The sequence below is a fragment of the Barbatula barbatula genome, assembly GCF_947034865.1.
Source record: "Barbatula barbatula genome assembly, chromosome: 24".
Classification (NCBI taxonomy): domain Eukaryota; kingdom Metazoa; phylum Chordata; class Actinopteri; order Cypriniformes; family Nemacheilidae; genus Barbatula; species Barbatula barbatula.
The window spans coordinates 13228900-13249385 of record NC_136787.1 but is presented as its reverse complement, the minus strand read 5'-3'; the positions used below and the strand labels follow the sequence as shown (position 1 = coordinate 13249385).

The 20486-nt window shown below is 38.8% G+C and overlaps 1 protein-coding gene across 5 annotated transcripts in view; it reads right to left on the bottom strand.

Moving 5' to 3' along the window:
• Positions 1 to 20486, bottom strand: part of dlg2 (discs, large homolog 2) — a 142013-nt gene that overhangs the window by 101579 nt on the left and 19948 nt on the right. For 2 of the 5 annotated variants that reach the window (XM_079448653.1, XM_079448654.1), the window contains exons 2-4: positions 4889 to 4972; positions 4105 to 4266; positions 1802 to 1861 (exon numbers count right to left, since the gene is read on the bottom strand). In XM_079448653.1, the coding sequence (XP_079304779.1) occupies positions 1802 to 1861; positions 4105 to 4266; positions 4889 to 4972 (306 nt within the window). The remainder of the gene's footprint in view (positions 1 to 1801; positions 1862 to 4104; positions 4267 to 4888; positions 4973 to 20486) is intronic. The other 3 variants (XM_079448658.1, XM_079448657.1, XM_079448656.1) reach the window with 2 other exon arrangements.

Genomic DNA, 20486 nt, shown 5'->3' with positions numbered 1-20486 from the left:
TGACGCCTCGTCTGGCGGGGGACTAATATGAGAACCAGAAGATGCTTGTCCGCTTTCCGTTGTTAGGCTTTTCAATAAGGAAGCCTGGGGATCAATAACGTGCCGTCCACCTGTCAAGCCTACGAGACGGTGTTCTGCAGCGGCACAATCAGCTCATTGTGTTGAAGCAGCTTTTCAGTAGGTTGACCGAGGGTTGAAGACAGACGACGGGTGTATGAGCGGATTCACAATATTTAGCCCTGCAGTGATTCAGCAGAAGAATAATGGAGCTACATTTCACGCTCACCTCTAGGCATGAAAGACTAACGCTCACTCTTTCCGGGGACGGCGAGGCTGGAAATTACATGCAAAGGAAGTCGATTTGAGTGTGATTTAATCAACACTTTTGTCTGTTGAATTGAGTGCATCAAGACTGAGAGCTTTTACTGGTCTTGTGTAGTCAGACTTTTGATTATTATGATAAAGTATGCTGCACAGTTCAGATTTGTCTAGCCAGTTAGAGAGAGAATGTAAAGGCTAGTTCCCTGCCTATAGAGGAACAGCATCAAACAGTTGATTGTTTTTGTCGAAAAAATGTATTAAAGGAACAGTCCATCCAAAAAATTCAAACTCTATCTTCCTTTACTCAGCCCCAAGTTGCTCAGAATCTACAATCTGCATGTATTTGTTTTGCTAAACACAAAGGAAGATAGGTGGAAGAATGTCAGTAACCAAACACATCTCATCCCTCATTGACTGCCATAGTAAGGAAACTAAATACTACGGGTCAATGAGATCTGTTTGGTCACTGTCATTCTTCCAAATATCTTCCTCTGTGTTTAGCAGAACAAATACATTTATACAGGATTGAAACCATCTGAAGATGAGTAAATTATAAGAGAAACTGTCCCTTTAATTAAATATGTTTTCCAGTAGTCAGCTTAAGCTCTTAAATCATCTGTACTCTTCAGCTCCTACACAAATGTAACTTGTTGTGCTTGCATTGTTGTTCCGAGGATTAACTTGTATCTCTATCGATCCTGAGGTGTGACAGCTCTATACGCTGAAGCTGTTAGCTTATTTTCAGTGGAGCTTCCTTAGCGTAAGCAGGAAGGCTTGAAGAGGCCGGGCTGTCATGGTGACGGTCTACTGAGGCCATAGCTTTAGCACAAGTGACAGTCTGAGGAGGATGGGTGTGTGTGTGTGTGTGTGTGTGTAGGTGTTTACTTTTGTCTGTTTGTGTGCACGCATGGATGTGTGTGCACACTTATAAGATTCTTGAGGGTCTGGAAAGGCAGTGTGATATTAGAAGATACCAGAAAACAAACTGTACCTGTCATACAGACTGTGTGCTGTCACTTACTGCTAATGCGAGAACTGGCAGATCTTTCCAAAAGACTGCACACAGAGACACATACGCTCTCACCCACATACACAGACAAACAAACACATAAAAGTCTCCTTTAAAAGTTCTACGCACCAAAGCAGATCATCGAAATATCAGCAGCAATCACTTTAAACAACAAATTCACCAAAAACATAAACATCACGGGAATCGCAAAGAACAACACATAAATTGATTTGAATGACGGCAATCATATTTCCTAAATAAATGTGATTTCACTACACAAATGGGTTTTCTTCAAAGCGAGGTTCTGCTCGAAGCAGTCTGATATTTCAGACCCTCTGAAGAATTACGTGCAGATGTCACAACGGTGTGGGAACATTGACGTGTTATGTTCCTCGGCACAGATGGACCACCACAACGACAACAGAATGACAAGGAAGGAAGACACATTCAAAATAAAAATCACAAACTTGCCAGGTAGTTTGCTGCGTTCACCCCTGGGTATGTTAGATCAAACCGGGTAACCAGTGCAGGCTGCAGACGAGAAAATACAAAACAGTGTCATCGGGAAGTTAGCTTCATTCGGGGAGGGAAGAGAGCAGAGACGGGAACAGAGAGATGGATGATACGCAGTCATACTGCATGAACCATAGGAGGATAAAGAGAGAGAGATGGCTGAATGGGAATGCAAAGCTGAGGCTGTTATTCTAAGGTTATTGTGTCTTATAATGACCCCCTGACATGACAAGGACAAGAAAACCCTGTGGTGTTTCACAGAGGGTCTGTGGAATGAGAAGTGCGAGGACTAGCTCAGCATTCTGATGACTGAATCTTGTAATACAGCTACAACTGATCCGAATGGAAGATTTGAGAGGCTGCATTGAGAAGGGTCTCAGGTGCAGTAGTGGTCAAACATGTTAGCCCTTAGGGTAGAATAAACCAAAATATGAGAGACGTACATTTAAAATTGATAAACACTAAACTTCTAAGATATGTATTGGTCAAAAAAGCTATAAACTACTAAGGTAAACTAATATGGGGTTTATTTTATAATCCCCAAAATGCACAGAAAAACTAAAAGCTCACAGAAAATAAAGCAAAGTTATTAGTATTTTTGTTCTTCCTCTCTTATACATTAAAAAGCCCTTCTAAACTAAGCTTTGTGTATGTGCGGTGTGTAATTGTTTTTTCAAAAGTTTTGTGTAAAATTCTTTCTCATAAAATCATCAGTTTATAACTACTGAACATCATACAAACTATTTTTATACACCTTAAACTCTTTCCCTGCCATTTTTTATAAAGTTGCTAGCCATTTTCTATCTTTGTTTGTACCTTTTTATCTGAATGTGGGAAGTTTTCTTCAGAAATTCAAAATTAGTAGAAATTAATCATGTTTTTGTCAAAGATGTAGTACAAATCAAATTCAGATGGCTGTAAATGCTGTACTCTTTCAAAAGATGTAAAACAGCACCCACTACTGTATAACTGTAAATCATGCAGCTTGAAAAACAAAGTCTTGTCATATATCACAAAAAAACTTGTTGAGCCGTTGTGTGTAAATGGGGTAAAATATAATGTTTGAATGAAGAGCAAAGACGTCAATTTTTCAAACTTGGACATCCCTTTTGACCATTACTGTGTAAGATTAAGAAATCTCCCCAGAAATGCAGCCCCTTTGGCACTTAATTAAAATTCGATTATAAGATTCAAACATTGTTATGAATATATACACTATGAACATAAAAATGCATCTTTATCAAAACAACTTTTCTGTTATTCAAGTCTCGTCTCATTAGGTAGTTTACTTTCTGCCCTTGTGACAGACACAGCTTTGAAGGATAAATATTTATGAATAGCTTTTGAGTTGCTGAAAGGAAGGTGCTCACTGTGGTAGTCACAGCTGATTTTAAATCCCCATGATATAAAACTGGACACAATTTATTTTCGATAACCTTCTGTCCAAGCAAATTGAAACTCACTGAAATTTCCGACGACAGTGAACGTTTACATAAAATTCTAGTGTTCTTTGAACTTAAGAGACTTTGGTGAAATATCACGTCTCTTATGGTAAAATGCCTCTTGGCAAACCAGAATGATTCACGTCTAAATCACTGTGTGCCCAAGAGATATGAATTCAGAAATCAGCCCAATCCTTCATAGTTCTATAAAACAGATACATTTCCACAGATCAAATAAAAAAGCACTGCGCTGTCATGAAAAGAGCGTGACTCTACCGTTGCCATATCTGATCAAAGCCTTCAATTCTGTGAAACTGCTATGTGGTCTATCTACACTGATGAATTGTGAAAATGCAATTTTGGAACATTGAAACCTGCTTGTTACAGAGAAATCCATCTCAAAATGCCTCACAATAGAATAAAATGTCCATATATGTATTGCAAACTTTCTGATTATTTTACTGTCTGACAAATATAGACTACTGTCAATGCCTCGTTGCCAGAGTCTGCTCTTAAACTGACAATTGAGTGCCATCTAGTGTTTAAAAATGATATAACAATATTTAATATCTGGGAACATCATTTTGTGCAAACATAAACCTGATCTAAATTACATAAACACTAACCCTTAACATTAAAAAACATGCCGGTTTTCTTTGGACACCTTAAAATGAGTGTGGATGAAACCATGGAATGAAAAATAGACTTTCGTAAAGAGGCATTCAGACACACAAACAGACGCACAGATGATAGAAAGTGAAAGAGACAGCTAGGTGAGGAGGGTCACCATGGGAGCAGACCCGGGAGAGGTTGACTTACCTTAAGCGGTGAAATGTGGGAGTGGGAAACATATCCGTGCACATTCTCGATCTCTGAAAGGTTCTTCTCCGACACGTGCACCAGCTCCGGGGACCGGACCTCATTGGTAAGCCTAGGGAAACCGTGTTCTGGAGGAGGGGAGTCATCATCCTGATATCGGTACTGTGTTTGGAAATGAAAAGGAAGACAGCAAATGAGAGGCAGAGAGATATCCCACAATCCACTGCAGCGTCCAATGCAAAAAAGTAGAACTGATAACTTTCAGCCAATGATGCCTTGTGAGATGGATAAGCAAACAACTGCAAATATAAAAATGTCTTATGGTCTCAAAGCAACCTGTCGGAAAATAAAAAGATGTCTTTAACCGGCCTAAGCTGGCTTGCTGGTTTAGACTGGTCTGGTTTTCAGATTTCCGAGGGGTTTAAGACATTGTAAAACCAGCTAACCAGCTAAGGCTGTTTTCAGCATGATATATGTTTTCTCTGTGAGAGCCTGGTGACATCATCCAACCCCATGCACACACCGTAAATGATTAAAAAATATTAAAATAAAATAAAAAAGCAACTGATGTTGGCATGCTCTAAGAAAGCTTTAAAAATGTTTGCGCTTTTGTGTTGTACAGCAGCATTTCTTCAGGTATCCGTGCATGCATGCGATCTAAGCTGGACTGATTCATTCAATCTGTTCTTTTATTGACAGGAAACGGTAACATTGAATGGTTTCTGGTTGAGCAGAGTAAAAACATAGAGGGTTCTGAACGGCAAGACCCCGGCGTCTGTCTCACCCAGGGGGAGCTCATCAGGGCTGGGTTCACACATGCTGGAGAATGGCTTTGGTGCTGGGACCCCTGTACAGCCTGGGGCCTGTTCTGTAAACACACATAGGAGTCCAACTGTGACCAACCAGTTGCGTACACTGAACAATGTAAATAATGGAAAAGAAGTCATTCACCAGCCACCTGACATTTATCACCATAATAAGAAGGGAAGAAGCGTTGAACAACACAACAGCCTTAGACGAGCTGACAAGCACATAAAGTGACTACTAAATGTAGACAGATATATACTTTACCAACTTTTTTTACCTCACACAAGACATGCAATTTTTTTGCGGCTACAAATAATATGGGATATTAATATTTGATCACACTTTACTAATTATTTCCCTCATTTTAGTCACATCATGCTCAAGTTTTATTCATTGTAATAATTTGTTGTTTCGTTCATTGATTTTTCAATCTTGCGTCCTAATTTTGAACAAATATTTCGCCTCACATTCCCATGATTTATTAATACTGTGTGTGAGCACAATCTACAAATTTGTTTTCTTGTATTACGTAAATCGTGTCCACAAGATATGCGTTTCAGATCAAGACAAACACTACTACTGACATTCCGAGCCCAACCCCAGCATCCCACAGTAAACATCATCACAGCTGAAAATCTCCATATTTAAGTGTAGTCTCCTGTACCTTGAGTATACTCACATTTCAGAAGCCCAAATGCTAAGAACATTAGCACTTTTATTTCTTCTGATGATAAAACTAACTCCACGAGCTACAAGAGTTCCAGAATTTTGTGTAAGTTCTGGGCTGGGCAGCTATCTTGGACAACAAACAAGGCTCTCTGAGATATTAAAGGCCATTTTTGTGTCAATCATGTAAAATGCATAAATCAGTCACTAAAGTGTTCGGTCACACAATGGGACAATTCTCGCTATTAACAAACCCTTAACTGTGACTTTTTCCCTGATAAAGTCTTAATTTGTTGCTTATTAATAGTTAGTAAGGTTGTTGTTAGGTTTAGGTATTGGGTAGGATTAGGGATGAAGAGTATGGCCATGCAGAACATGTGCTTTAAAAGTACTAATAAACAGCCAATATGCCAATAATAGGCATGCTAATAACAGTTAAAAGTTAAAAGAGAATTTCCCTCTATACAGAAGTGTTACCAAGTGTTCTTTTAGTTAGGATGCCAACTTAGAAGGTATACGGTAGACATCAAGGCGGCACTTTAGGTATACAGCAAATATCACAAACTATATTATGCAGATAGACTGCATTCGGGACAGTCTCTATTTAAATTGCCATTAAATGAAATGCTGCACACATGAATATTGAAGTGTTATTGTATAGTGAGGCAGAGATAAATGAAGTTAATGTAGAGTAATGACTGGTGGGTGAGACGGTTTTCCCCAGGGTTTCCACATACGGCTCACCTTTAAATAAAAGCTCCTATTGTCTTGCATCTCACATGCCGTCAGCATCTCCTCTTGCCCCTCACTTTCTCTTTCTGCACTGTTATTAAACGCAATTACCCAGCCCGAGCAAATAGCAGGTCTTACAACTGTGAATGGTGAGGAAATATCATCCGGTATAAAATGCACACTCATAAAACATCACACTCGGTGGAATACTGCAAATCTATGAGAGCGCTGAAAAAATGGGATGGTGGCCTATCCACGAGCATTATTTTTACACTTTATTTGATCTTTTCTGTTATATACAGTATATATATTGTCAGATTTACAGATTGGGATGTAGTTTTGGAGGTCGACTATCAAACAATTATGTGTAAACATCCTCCTCTTTACCAAATGCTGCATCCACTAGAACCTTAAAGAAGCTTTCTGGATCATCTTTTTAGGGGCGTCTTGAGCTTTATTAACCGTCGATAAGTTTGACAGTATTTTGTTCCAGTGATTTTTCTATCTTCCTTCTCTCAACACTCCCAGAAGGCCTCGGAGGACATTCATCGTGCTGTTTGAAGATTACATAATTTGCAGATAGACCTGCAGACTTCAAAAATTGCGAGAATATCCAGAAGCTAATCTGAATGTTGTTGCAGCTGTAACGAAGAGAAGTAAGTATGTAGGAAGCAATAAAACAAATATATAAACAAAATAAGGATGCAAATCCCCAAGGGCCACAGCCTGTGTGTGAAAACACTATAATGTTAGTGGGCTGTGGAGATGGTAGTGGGACCGAGTGGGCTTCATTAAAGCCAAAGAAGACACCTAAAGGGGTTGTGATGTAATCTTCATGTATGCTGTCTCTCTTTCCCGCCTCCGCAGAGGAAAACAGTAGAGACGTTTTATGCCACTTTTCCAGCACAAATATTCCAGTCATAACTTTACAATAAAGGGCGGACAACTGGGAAACAGTAAACCTCATAGATTATTTGGCACAAAATCAGATGAAAGCACATTTCATATTTCTCATTTAGCTGTTTAAAACCCTGATTTTTAGGAATATTTAAAATCTTTATAAGGGTATTATTTCTAACAGAAGGCTGTCTTTTTACAGTGTAAGAAATTTGTCAACAAAGCAAATTCCTATTATTCATATACAGTATAAAACTTTAGGAAAATAATTCAAAGTGCTGTAGAGATAGAGGGTACAATGAAGAAGGAGTTAAGAAAAGTTTAAGGGAGATAAAATAGGGAGAATAATACAATGTAACAATATCCTGATCTACAGTAGTTTAAGGTAAAAACATTTCAGAGAAATATCAACATGGCAGCACAAAAAAACACATCTTGTGTGTCTGTGTGTGCATGACAGAGTCACTACAGCAGCGATGAATACATCCTCATGCATTAATAGCACTTTAGTACTATACAAACATATAAAAGCCTGATCACTGGTTACAGCTCTGCAAATAGAGAAATGTCGTTTTGTTGAAGCTACTCAACCCTAAACTAGTCGTTCTTAAGCTCATGTTGAGCTTACATCTCCAGTTAACACTAAAAACAATGTCCACTGTTCAATAAGCTGTTTGCGAGAATTTTATTCTATACATTGTTTCCAAAACAGACTTCCAAAATACACCAATATGCTGCTTTACTGTATATAAACCAGCTTGGATTAGGTTTATATTTTATATACAATGAATATATATATAATATAGTTTATGAATTGTACATATATATATATATATATATATATGTATATTGCATTAGGTTTAAAATTACACATAAAATTATTACAGGTTTTTATTGTAAATAGGAGTTTTAAGGAGTCTGTAACTCTGTAAATTGATGTTTTTACTGTATTTCAAAAATACTTGTTTGTAAAATTACTGTTTTTTACATTAGGCTATACATGAAAAACCTGTAAAAAATAACAGTGCAATTCAGTAAAAGTAACAGGCAGTCAACCCCGTTGCCTTCATAAACGCTTCACTTGCTCCTTTAAATGTCAAGATATTTAACCATACAACTACTAGGTTCCCATACATAAAAACAAGTCTGGTCAATCTGCTAGACTGGACTTCATCTGGTATAGTCTACAGTAAAACTGATGTGTTAAATGCAGTGATAATCCATCTCACACCCCTCACACAAGTGTCAAACCTAACACTCCAACAACTGATATCTTACAATTTATGGCTGTTATTCTGACATATTATGCAACATGGCAATATGATAGCAATCTGCTCTTGTGGCCCACAGCAAAGGATGTTCAAAATGTACTAATGCATTTGTGCGAGGACAAAATAATGTGCTTGTGTGCGCTGGATGTTTTGATGCTTTAGGGAAGAAGTTATGGGTTTTCCAAAACAACATTCTGTAGATCTAAAGATTGTTGGCATGCAACTGTGATACAAACCCCTTCCCTAGTTCCCTCACCCCATTCTCTCTCTCTCTCTCTGAGCTCTGAGATGAAGATGGCAATATGAGGTGGCATGGCTGAAGGCCCTGTGCTGGATTGTGTGGAATCTCTTCATGATTGTGTGCACTGACCCCTTTTCCGCAGCCTGATAAAACCAGAGCTCATCATCATCAGCTCTCAGGATTCACTCAGCCTGAAGAGAACGGAGGGGTTAAGAACAACAGACAAGACCCTCTCACTTTATATTTGAAGCCAAAAGATCTACACATTCAGGGGGTCCCCTTCATGAGATAGGGACTTTTTGGGGGCTTGACCACAAATCCTCGAACTTATTTTAAACTAGTTTTTAATAGAAAATATGTAAAATTATTCTAAATATATTATTGCAATGTCTATTTACATTAAGTGCAAATAGCCAACATTGTTGGCAGAAGCTATTTACACAAACTATAGAGAAATAGAGAAAATGTTTTCGTCACACTACAGCTGTCAGGAACTGGGAAGGGAAGAACCCACGTGCAGGCACCGGTGTGCGAAAAACAAAAACTGTAATAATTACAAACAAAAAACCCACGATGGGGAGTAAACAGGAACATAACCAAAATAACTTCCCACGAGGGGGCAAAACAAAACACAAGACTTACTCTTTTGAACGACAGTGACTAGACTAAATAATAACACACCATCAAAACACAAACAGGAATCTAACAGGGGAAGAACATTTTTAAAGACACGAGTCACCTAAAAAAAGAGTCTAGATTATTGCAAATAGTTTATTCACAATATTATTCACATATTTGATCTGCACAAATGTTATATTTGTAATTAATATCATTTATATTCTGAAGGACCCCCTTAGTTGAGGTCTTAATTGTTTACCATTTATAGGAGCGTACCCAATGCCTTCTGGGGGGTCTCGGATCGGCCAGCCCCCCGCTCAAAATCAACCAAACACATCTTCGACTTAATACAGAGATTTGAGCATGGTATCATTCTGGGTTAATTAAATCAGCAAAGACATGCGACTGCTTACACTGCAGGATCTAATCCCCCCACCCCTACACAGTATGCTCCAATATCAGTTTCCATTCTGCCACACACAAAATACACCAAGTAATAAAAAGATGCGATTCAATCATATAAAAATAATGCATATTTCGCATTTTCAACTCTCATACAACATTAATATTACTATAATATAATACTGATGTAATTGGGATATGAGCAATATAAGCTTAAAATACATTTTGCACTTTTAGGTTTGAATATATTAGTACTCCCCTAATGTAACACAAATCAAACCAAACTGACAGCATCAAACAGCATGTTTAACTCTGCCTGTCTTCTGGATTTACTGTCTCTAAGGGAAGGGCCACATTTGACCACAAAACAAACAAAAACAGCACAACAACCACCCTGGGATTGTGTGCCTGCCAGTACTGCATACAGCATCCCAAAGTAAGATAAATACAATTCATACGTCACCACATCACCCACAGCACAAGTGATAATCGACACATGCAACGCAAAGTTCCAATAAATCTGCATCCGCATGAGACAAAAATCACCACCAGTTATCACGCTGTCTGCTTTAAATATTTCTTCTACACCCCCTGAACTTGCTAAAAACAGCACTCCCTGTTCTGGAAAAAGTGCTGATGCGTAATTTTAACAACATTCTCCACAGCGTTTCTCTCCAGCAGGATGGAATAGAGTGAAAGCCTACCTTGCAACCAAACATCAGCGACAAGATGTTATCATGACACGCGACCTTACAGTGGCAAAGCATCGGATTGAAATGGCCGGGGTTCCTCCTCTATAGGAGACATTCCTCTCCCAGCGGTTGAGCTGCACCCGCACTACGAGCACTGATACAGAGAGAGAGAATGCAAGGGCGGCGCGTGAGGGAATCTTCACTCCTGGCTGAGCAGGAGTGCGCCTGAAGCATGAACACACGCTCACACATCAATAAACGCACATGCACGGGAGGATCTCAGCGGTGTCCTGTATTTGGACAGCTCAAATAATTCAGCGTTAAAATCCCTTTGCTTTAATGGGTTCATAATATCTACAAAATATCAATTTCTTTGTTTTTTTATTTTGAGTCAAAACTGTTTTTCAGTTTAGTTGGTAATGCCAAATTATTCATGTCATTTTAGAACTTTGTTGTCTTTACTGGTCCAAGTTTATTATTATTATGATTTATTATGATTGATTAAGTTTTATACAATTATTCAGTGAGGCGCAGTATGTCATCTGAATAGTTTTGTATGGTCATATCTTATAAATCGTCTTGTAACTTTCCTAAAATTTGTAAATTAGGTTTTATTGAAAACAAGACGTGAAAGTACAACTGTTAGTGAGGGTGTGACTTCCGTACAAGTATAAAATAAAACTATTCAGGAGAAAATGTGTATTTTTCTGCTGAAAAAGCCCTACTTAGAGCAACTTTATTCTGGTCAGTGCATCATTACTCTACTTCTTATGTACTTCTTAGAAATATAATTTAAGTACTTCTCAGTAAAATGAGCTTGTTGGACACTGGTGTGCGCCAGGTTGCTGCTTTTGACACTGCGCTGTTAAATAGTTAATAAACAATGGCCCAAACAAGCGTTTCGGGTTAAAGAACCAGTTTCATAATGTGACAACTAAAATAAAACAGACTAATGAAAATGCGGGACATATTCTCAATATGCACCATCGGGACAAGGGGTGAAAATGCTGAGCGGTCACCATACAAGCCGCGACAATACAATTAGAACAAGTACCCCTCCGCGTCTGGTGTAGACACGGTGTAAGAACCAGAATCCAAAACACAACACATCCAGAAGCTATCCCTTGAGCTAAGCTGGCGTATTCAGCTGACATCTTCGCTAAGCCAAGCAGAGGCTATATATTAAGATCAACTCAGATCAGGACAGCAGATGTTATAACTGACAAATTACTACAACAACTCAGGGAGATGAATCTGAGACCAATGGGTCGGTTTACAAGCCCGGGCAGCAAACTGCCAAACCGTGGCTGTGGAGGATGGATGTGTGCCCCGCGTGTGAGGACTCGTGTGGTTCTGTAAGGTGGTAGAAACTTCACTCACAGCTAAGAGGGATCCTTCCTTTTTTAATCTGACCAAAAATAGACTGCAGAGAATAAACATGAATCCATAGTCAAAGACATACAGTGAGTGACTCTTCACTTAAACCAATGGTTACAGAGTACACACTCGCCTGTGTACGCGAGCGTGTTGTGAGGTCATGTGCAAACTGCTTTATATGTTGAGCAATAATGCCTTAGGGGAGATTCATACTGCGTAGAAAACGCAAGCCGATTAGCTTTCTCTAGCCAAATGACCCGCGGTGTACGCCCGGTACTCTGAAAAGTAGAACTATTTCCATCTTGATGTGGCGCCTAGAAAGATTTGCGCAACCGCATTGCTCCCTATTTGTGCATAATACGCGAAATATGAATCACCCCTTTGGATGCAACCTACACAAACACATACAGCCTAATGCATAACAACTAAAATACGAACTCTCTCTCTCTCTCTCTGCTTTAAAATATAAAGAAACAGTACACCCAAAAATGTGTATTTTGTCATTATTTACTCATTTTACATGAGGTCTTCCCAAAGCTCTATACTATAATTCTTATATATATTCATGCTTTTCAGGGGCTCAGTGGTTAGAGCATGGTGCCAGCAACACCAAAGTCATGGGTTCGACCCGGGGGGATTGCACATACTCAGATACAATGTATAGTTGTCAGGGACGCGGAAAGAGAACCCAAGTGCAGGCAGCGAAACAGGGTTTAAACAGGATTTTAATAAATAATAAACAGGAACAAAACAAAAACCCACGAGGGGGTAAACAGGGAACACAATAAACTGAAGACTAACACTTGACAAGAACTACAACTACAAAAACACCTAGACTAACAAAACACTCACACTGACTTGACTTGACTTGACTTGACTTGACTAGACTAGACTAGACTAGACTAGACTATCAAATAACAATGACAAAGACTCCAAGACATGGCATGGCAAAAAGCATGAAACATGTACAACGAACGAGCACAAGACAATAGACAAGAGGGTATTATATAGGGAGACTAACAAAGGGGATAACGATAGGCAGGTGTGGGTAATGCGACACAGGAGGAGAGCAATACTAGAAACGAGAGGGGCAGGGCCAAATGACGAGACAGGAGAGAACGCATATTATGTCCTGATTGACCATAATATGATCCTCTCCACATAAAACACGTGGGTCTGTCATGATTCTGCCCCTAGACCAGAAAATCAAGACAAGAGCAGGCAGAATCATGACAATAGTATAATGCTAAACATCGTTACTGCCAAATGCATAAATTTATTCACTTAAAACAAGACATCAGAGTGATTATGAGTTGGTAGGCTTGTGTTTAATTACAACCAATAATACAAAAAAATATATATATATATATTCCTTCCATACAATCCATTCAAAAGTATCTTAAGGTCATTCTATTTGAGGAGTCTACTCAACCGTGCATGACATGAGAGCGAATCAGCAGTGATGTAAACTGACGGCACGATTAATGTTCAGAAAGTGAATCATCATCCGTATATGGCTGAAACCTGGCTTTGCTCAACAAAATATTACTCACCGTTTAAAAGCAATCCATGTGAATGCTGATTTTCTCATTTTCTCCTATAACAAGCTCCTGATTCGGCTCAGTACAGATCACAAGCCCTTAACAGCAGGGAAGTGAGGTTTATACAAATATAGCGATTGGACTTTGTTTACAATATGATTATAACACTAATTACAAAATGGCGCAACAGATAAGATAAAAATATTGACTTGAAGGGAGTGGGATTGTGGGGTTTTTGGTGGGCGCTCATGTTGTCCAGTAGAGGGCACATTCACACAGAACTTCACACAGCTGCAGTGAGAATACGTGACTGCAGTTTGCTTTGAAAAATCTTATACATGATGATGCCGAATGTCTCTAACATATCCGTGTACTGAAATACCAATGCATAATGATGTATAACAATGCATATTAGTGCCAAATTCATGGCCGTCACCTGTGCTTGTCTAATAGGAGTCCCATTTATCGTGTCCTACAGGTGTCTTTTGTGGTCACCACGTTCCTCAATGCGACCTTCTACCATGCTTGCACCTGACAGTTTATGTTGCACTATGCCACAACAGTGTGACATGAGCAAAATTTAGGCAGTCACATAAAGACCACATTTTATCAAGACAAATCTCTATCCATTAGTCAAAAGATCTCCAAAGGAGTAATCTAAGCTTTGCTTTTCGAGGTATTACCAGCCTGGTCTGTCATAGGCCTGCAGAACAGTGAGCCTGTTTTCATTCCTACACCAGCATCAGAATGAAGCTTACAGTTCCTGCTTCTAAGCCGCTCCAGTCAGCATTAATTTTTCAGCATGCCTTTAGCAAGACAAGTTCAGAGCATCCCTGCATTTCCAATCTGGGCTACATTATGGTATTACAGTAAAGCATCAGCACACAAGTGTTTCAGGCTGGGAGGGATACACCTCTTCCCCATGGGTTATTCACTTTGGCATGCAGCAAAACAAGGGAGGAAGCATTGAGGGGGTTTAGGGCTTAGGGTGCACTGAACGTAAATCTGTCATGATGCACTTATAATGGGCTTTTTGACAATCAATACTATGGATTATGTGGTTATGTACTGAAAACCTTGTATTCAGAAGTCAGTCATAAAATTATATTATCGTAATCATTAATATCACACATCAGTTTTTGCAACAGATCGCCTGGTGCGTTTCTCCCAAAAAGCTATTTTATGACTTTGGGAATAAAATCACACATACAAGATTTCAGAACATAGTACACAGGCAAAATTCAATGCAATTGAATCTAAATGAACAGACAAAATGCATGTATGCAATATCTGATTAACTGTTATGATGATAATGATTATTGTACATGAAAATTGTATTGTTTAGTTTGATATCCGCTTAAATTGCATGTGACTTAAAGGAGTAGTTCACCTTCACCATTCACTTGCATTGGTTACAATAGGGGCTGTGCTGTTCTGCTACCAACATTTTTCCAAATATCTTCTTTTGTGTTCTGCGTAATACAGGTTTTAAATGACAAGGCGGCGGGTAAAGGATGACACGATTTCATTTTTGGGTGAACTATCAACAAATAATACAAGATGCGCCACTGCCATTGCAATGAATGCGGATGGAATGTAACGCTCAATAAGGTCGCTCCGGCTAAGGAAGTTCCGCCTTCCAGCAAAAACAGCCAATCATCAATCGACAAAGACTGACAATTATATGGGCCGGGGTTCCTTTGAGACACTCTGCCTGTGCCAATGTGCAGTAACCGAAGCAACCTCCAAAAAGGTGATTTTTAGCGCAATTTAAGCTAACTTAACAAATGTTATGGTACGGTTTGTAAAGTTTAAACGCTGTTCCTAAATATGCCGTTAAATTGGGATTTAAGCCAGTGATTGTAGAAATATCAGTGTAACCCATTCACATCTTGCTTGAATTACGTCACAACTGCCCGGAGGGGCGTTATAAACATGGCCGTCGAGTGGCAAAACTCCCGTAAACGGACTTTGATTGAGATTGCCATGACTTTTAGCCCTTTACATGTGCAACTTTTGCCTCTACTGTATATCAGTGTCTAAAATCACAGGTGACATCAAATTTAAATCTCCCACAAAATCACACCCAAAAGCTCAATTTACGGTTCAAGGTAGACTAACTTAACCCGCTTAATCACTGAATTTTTTTATTTTAAACCCCGAAACCTTAAGGTTGTAGCTAGTCAAAGACAACTCTCAGTCAAACATTTTCCTGCACAGTTCAGATCATCTTCACCAAAATATGTCTTTCAGAGGTCCAGAAAGCCATTTCTAATCCTCTGTGAACAGCGTTGCAGAATACAGACATCCTCAGCTAAAGCTGAACTCATAAACCAGGGCAGACTAGAAATTAATTAGAAGTTTGATTCAGTTTAATTACAGTGTAACTGCCAATTAGACATGAGCTCTGAGAAAACTCTTGGGAGCTACTTTAAAGAAACAAGAAGACTTTCTGATGCACAATCCAATGGCTCCCTGACCAGAACTAACACTTACCTCTTCTGAGTTTCACATTCAACTTTGATCTAATTGAATTTCCTCAGGGGTGTTTTTCCAGCCAAGTACCTGAAGCAATTTTCCCACTAAGACGATGATGATGGGTATTTAAACCTCTTCTGGGTAGCGTTGCACCAGCAATTCGTAAGTTCTTTCTTAAATGTGAACAAAGTCCACACTAGAGGCTTCGTAACTACTAGCTAGTTTGTAACTAAATCTGTATGTTATTCGGTTGCACCATTTGGTCTTAAGGCAGAACGTAGCAAGTAGTTCGTAAGCACTCCGTAAAGTAATACGTAGTCGCATAATATGACGTTTACCTTAGTTAAATAGCAGCCTTTAGATTTGTGAGAAAAAGTTGTGTTGAAATGTGAATTTCAAAACATTCTCGATTTAAATGTATTAAACCTCATAATAACGGTAAATAAAATGTATTAAATAGAACACTACCCATCATGAATAACATATGTCAAGTTAGATTAATAATCAAATGCTGATTAAAAACAATACAGCCTAATTAACGCAACAAAAAATGACATGCATTATGGGGATTTCATTTTACTGCCAACCACCAATGAAATAAAAAGTTGACTCACAACACAGGCAGCTATACACACACAGAGGCGCTCTAGGATGGTTCTTGTAGAGCCGTCAAAAATTAAATATCATCACATAATGTTCTTTATTTTAAAAGGTAAGTGACTGTAAATGTCAGCATTATCATGTGTGTAAATCATTGAAGAATGTTGAGTGAAACAAAAGCGTATTCAGTTAGTTCAGTGAGTCTGCTATTTTATTCCTACAGTTACTCCCGATGAGGGTCTTCCGTAAATATTTAGTTTATGCATAACATTACGCTTCAACTAAGTTGAATGGAGCAACTCAAAAATATTTAGAAGTGCGAAAGTTAACATAGTTCCCGTTTATGTCAAAACTAGGCTGAGTTGTAACCCAGCCGGTGCAACTGGCCCCAGTTCTCTACCATTACAAAAGAACTGTAGCTCATTAACTGAATACCCCAAACACAAACAAATATAAAATGTAAATCTAATAGAAAAGAGAGCTGTATCCAGGGAATAATTAAAAATCCGGAAACGGAGCAAAAACATCCTTAAAATACTCTTACAGTACAAATTCAAAGGATGGCATTGGGTTACATAAGCCTGTGGCGTGGGTTTACTCACACAACACGGAAAACCTAATTAAGATTCTCACGTAGTATCTCTAACACTGAAAATAAATAAAAAAACGGAGCGGCAGGCTAATCGCTCAATTAATCATAGCAACACTGCTAGTAATCACATCCAGTGACATGCAATTATCTTCAATAAAACAGGGCGGTGTAGAGACATCTCCTGAGCTCACACATGGGACGGGGTAGATCTCGATACAGCGGAAAGCATTGTTAAGGATGTTTGTTTAGCATTAGGGACACTTTGAAATGAGTACAAAATGTAATTGTGAGTGTGTTTAAGGTGGTTTTACTAGATTTATGATTCCGCGGGCTAAACGACAAGGTAAATGGATTTCATTCCCCTGCCGGAAAGAACCAAGCCTGAGTTTCAATACTGGTTCAGGCTGGTTTGTGTTAAAATGGTACTGGTTTAGCTGGTGGACTACACTGGTGGAAAATTCCCATGAAAATGAACAGCCCCTAATGGGTACATTTAACCATTTAGCAAACACCTTTATCCAAGTGATTTGCAGTAAAAATGAGGAAAATAAGAGAAGCGCCTGTCTATATATATACATTTTTTTTTAGAAAGTTATTTGCATGAAATTGAAACGACATAAACGAGTCAGAGTGAAAAAAGGTGTTCATATTCAAATTTACAGTATGTTTAAACAACACAATACTAATCCCTTCTGAAACAGAGAACCCTGACTCAAATGATAACTGGGAATTGTATTGGTTTTACAGTAATGAAAACTATAAAACTCAAACTATAACACCATAAAAAGTTATTTTATAATTGTTTAAATGGAAAAGATAACACTGTGTCTACACCGGACGCGACAGGTGTGACCACGCCACATCCAGTGTAGACAAAATTTAAAATTATAATGGGTTTTCCATTTCTTTTGTCTTTTGTCGCGTCGCGCCAGTCGCGTCGGGTATAGATACGGTGTAATTGTTCATAACTATATTTTAATGAAAACCATTAGAATTACTGGGATGGTTTCTATTGGGTTTCTATAGTTTTTTAGCAGAGATATTTAACATGTAATTTAGGATTAGAAAAAAAAATATCTTTGATGGAATAAGCTTATTTTTTACAAAAATCATGCGTCTTCAAATTCTTTCAATCTTTCACATTGCTGATTTTATGTCATTCCTGAGGTTTATTTTTGTTGAAAATCAACAGACACTGCACTGCAATTGGGTGGAGAGATTCAGATCTCCAGAGCTCCAGTTGAGTTGAGTGCAATTCTATCCTGCGTCCAGGTTACACCCCAACCATAATAAGTGACTAAGCTCTGATGGAGGCCAGCGGGAGCTAAAGGACACACAGCAAGAACCTACCATTCTTCCCACTGTCTCTCAGCGTCTGTGTATTTTAAAATAGAACTACAATTTCACAAAAGTTAATTAACAAACAACACACGGTAAAAGTTGTAAGAAGAAGGTGAGAATGCTGACGCTCGGAGAACGAAGCTCTCGGCCCTCTTATCTGGACACGCTCCTCATTTCCTGTCACCCAGTTTTTCAGGACTCCGGGATAAAAACAGCACTGTCAGTGGAAATATTCGACTCGCGCTTACTGCAGGTTTCATTCTTGGGGTCGTGAACTTTCCCCACATTCAGCATCTCCATCAATTAGTCCTGACAATGTCAATAAATTAATGATTAAAAATAGTAAAGAAGGGGTGGTAGAGAGAACAGCAAGTCCTGAGAAAGGACAGACTTCATGACTCAGTGCGTTAGGTAAATCGGTTTTTAATTGTACATTACTGCTTTGCCCTAAAGCCTTCATTTTGCATTTTGAGTGTTTACTGTAGATGGTTTTGTATGTATTACAGTAAGACGCCCCACATTGTGCTACAGACATGAATGATACCTCAGAACGTGCAGCTTGAGAGTTGTTGCCTTTGTGTGCAATTAGATGTAAGTTTTTTTACCCGGCGAATGATGAAAGACAAAGGAATTTTATTCGCTTATAATAAAGGGTTAAGATTATATTGTCTAGGGCTAGTAATCTATCACCTGGCAACCACTCAAAATACCCAAAAACAAAAAAAGGCAATGAAAATAAAAACATATTTTTAATGAAATGTAACATCTTTCTCTATGCATAATTAACTTTACTAAAGTGATGTCTATGGGTCAACATTTAAGCGATAGTTCACCCAAAAATGAAGATTCTTTCATCATTTACTCAGTCCGATGTCGTTCCAAACTTGTATGATTATTTAAGATATTCTATTTTTATATTTTGAATAATGTTGGTAACCAAACAATATTGGGCCCCTTGACATCCACACATGGACAAAAAACCATTGAAACATTTCTCAAAATATCGTCATATGGGTTTTGAATGACATGATGCTGAATAAATGATGACAGAATTTAAATTTATTGTTGATCTTTCCCTTTAATGAACATAGAAAGATGGCACTTTAATATTCGTTTTCCTTCCATGCTTAAAGGGATAGTTCACCCAAAAATAAAAATTCTGTCATCATTTCCTCACCCTCTTGTCAAACCTGTATGACTTTCTATCTTCCACAGAACACAAAAAAACGAACAGTGCCGACGCTCATTGACTTCTATTGAAGGGACACAAAACCAGGGGCAGTCGTGGCCTAATGGTTATAGAGTTGAACTCGTGATCAGAAAGTTGCCAGTTCGATCCTCAGGGCCGGCAGGTAACGACTGAGGTGCACCTTACCTCGACCTGCTCCCCGGGCGCTGCAGTGATAGCTGCCCACTGCTCCGGGTGTACGTGTGTTCACCACTTGCTGTGCGTGTTCACTACTCTCTGGATGGGTTAAATGCAGAGGTCACATTTCGGGTAAGGTTCACCATAACTGACAAATAGGTCACTTTCACTTCACTTTCACAATGCAAGTGGACAGCTATCGGTTACCAACATTATTCAAAAGATCGTCTTTTGTGTTCTGAAATTCATAAAGGTTTAAAATGACAAGAGGCTGAGTAAATAATGACAGAATCTTTTACCTTTGGGTGAACTATCACTGTGATAGCGACCATTTTATATTTACACTAACTTCCTGATAAATAAAGCATAAATAACTGAGATATAAATGTAAATAGAAACCATGTTTGATTTTAGTAAGGCATGCACTGTGCGTGTGTGTGTGTGTGAGAGAGCCAGGAACAGCCCCTGCATCTGTTAGATGCTCATGTTTACCACCCTAACAAGGCATAGTAACAGAGTAACATGAGCACTGCCTCTCTCTCTCTCTCTCTCTCACACACACACACACACACAGACAAACACAGTCTGGATCCAAACGGCGGTGTATCCAGGCCGAAACACGAGAGTCCATGTGAACAATGGCGTTATTCTGTGAGGAACAGATGAGATGAAGGACATACTCAGAGATCCTGATTGGAGCTGATCAACTGAGGCCATGTGAATACAGACTGGGAACATGTTCAACTCGCATAATCTCTATC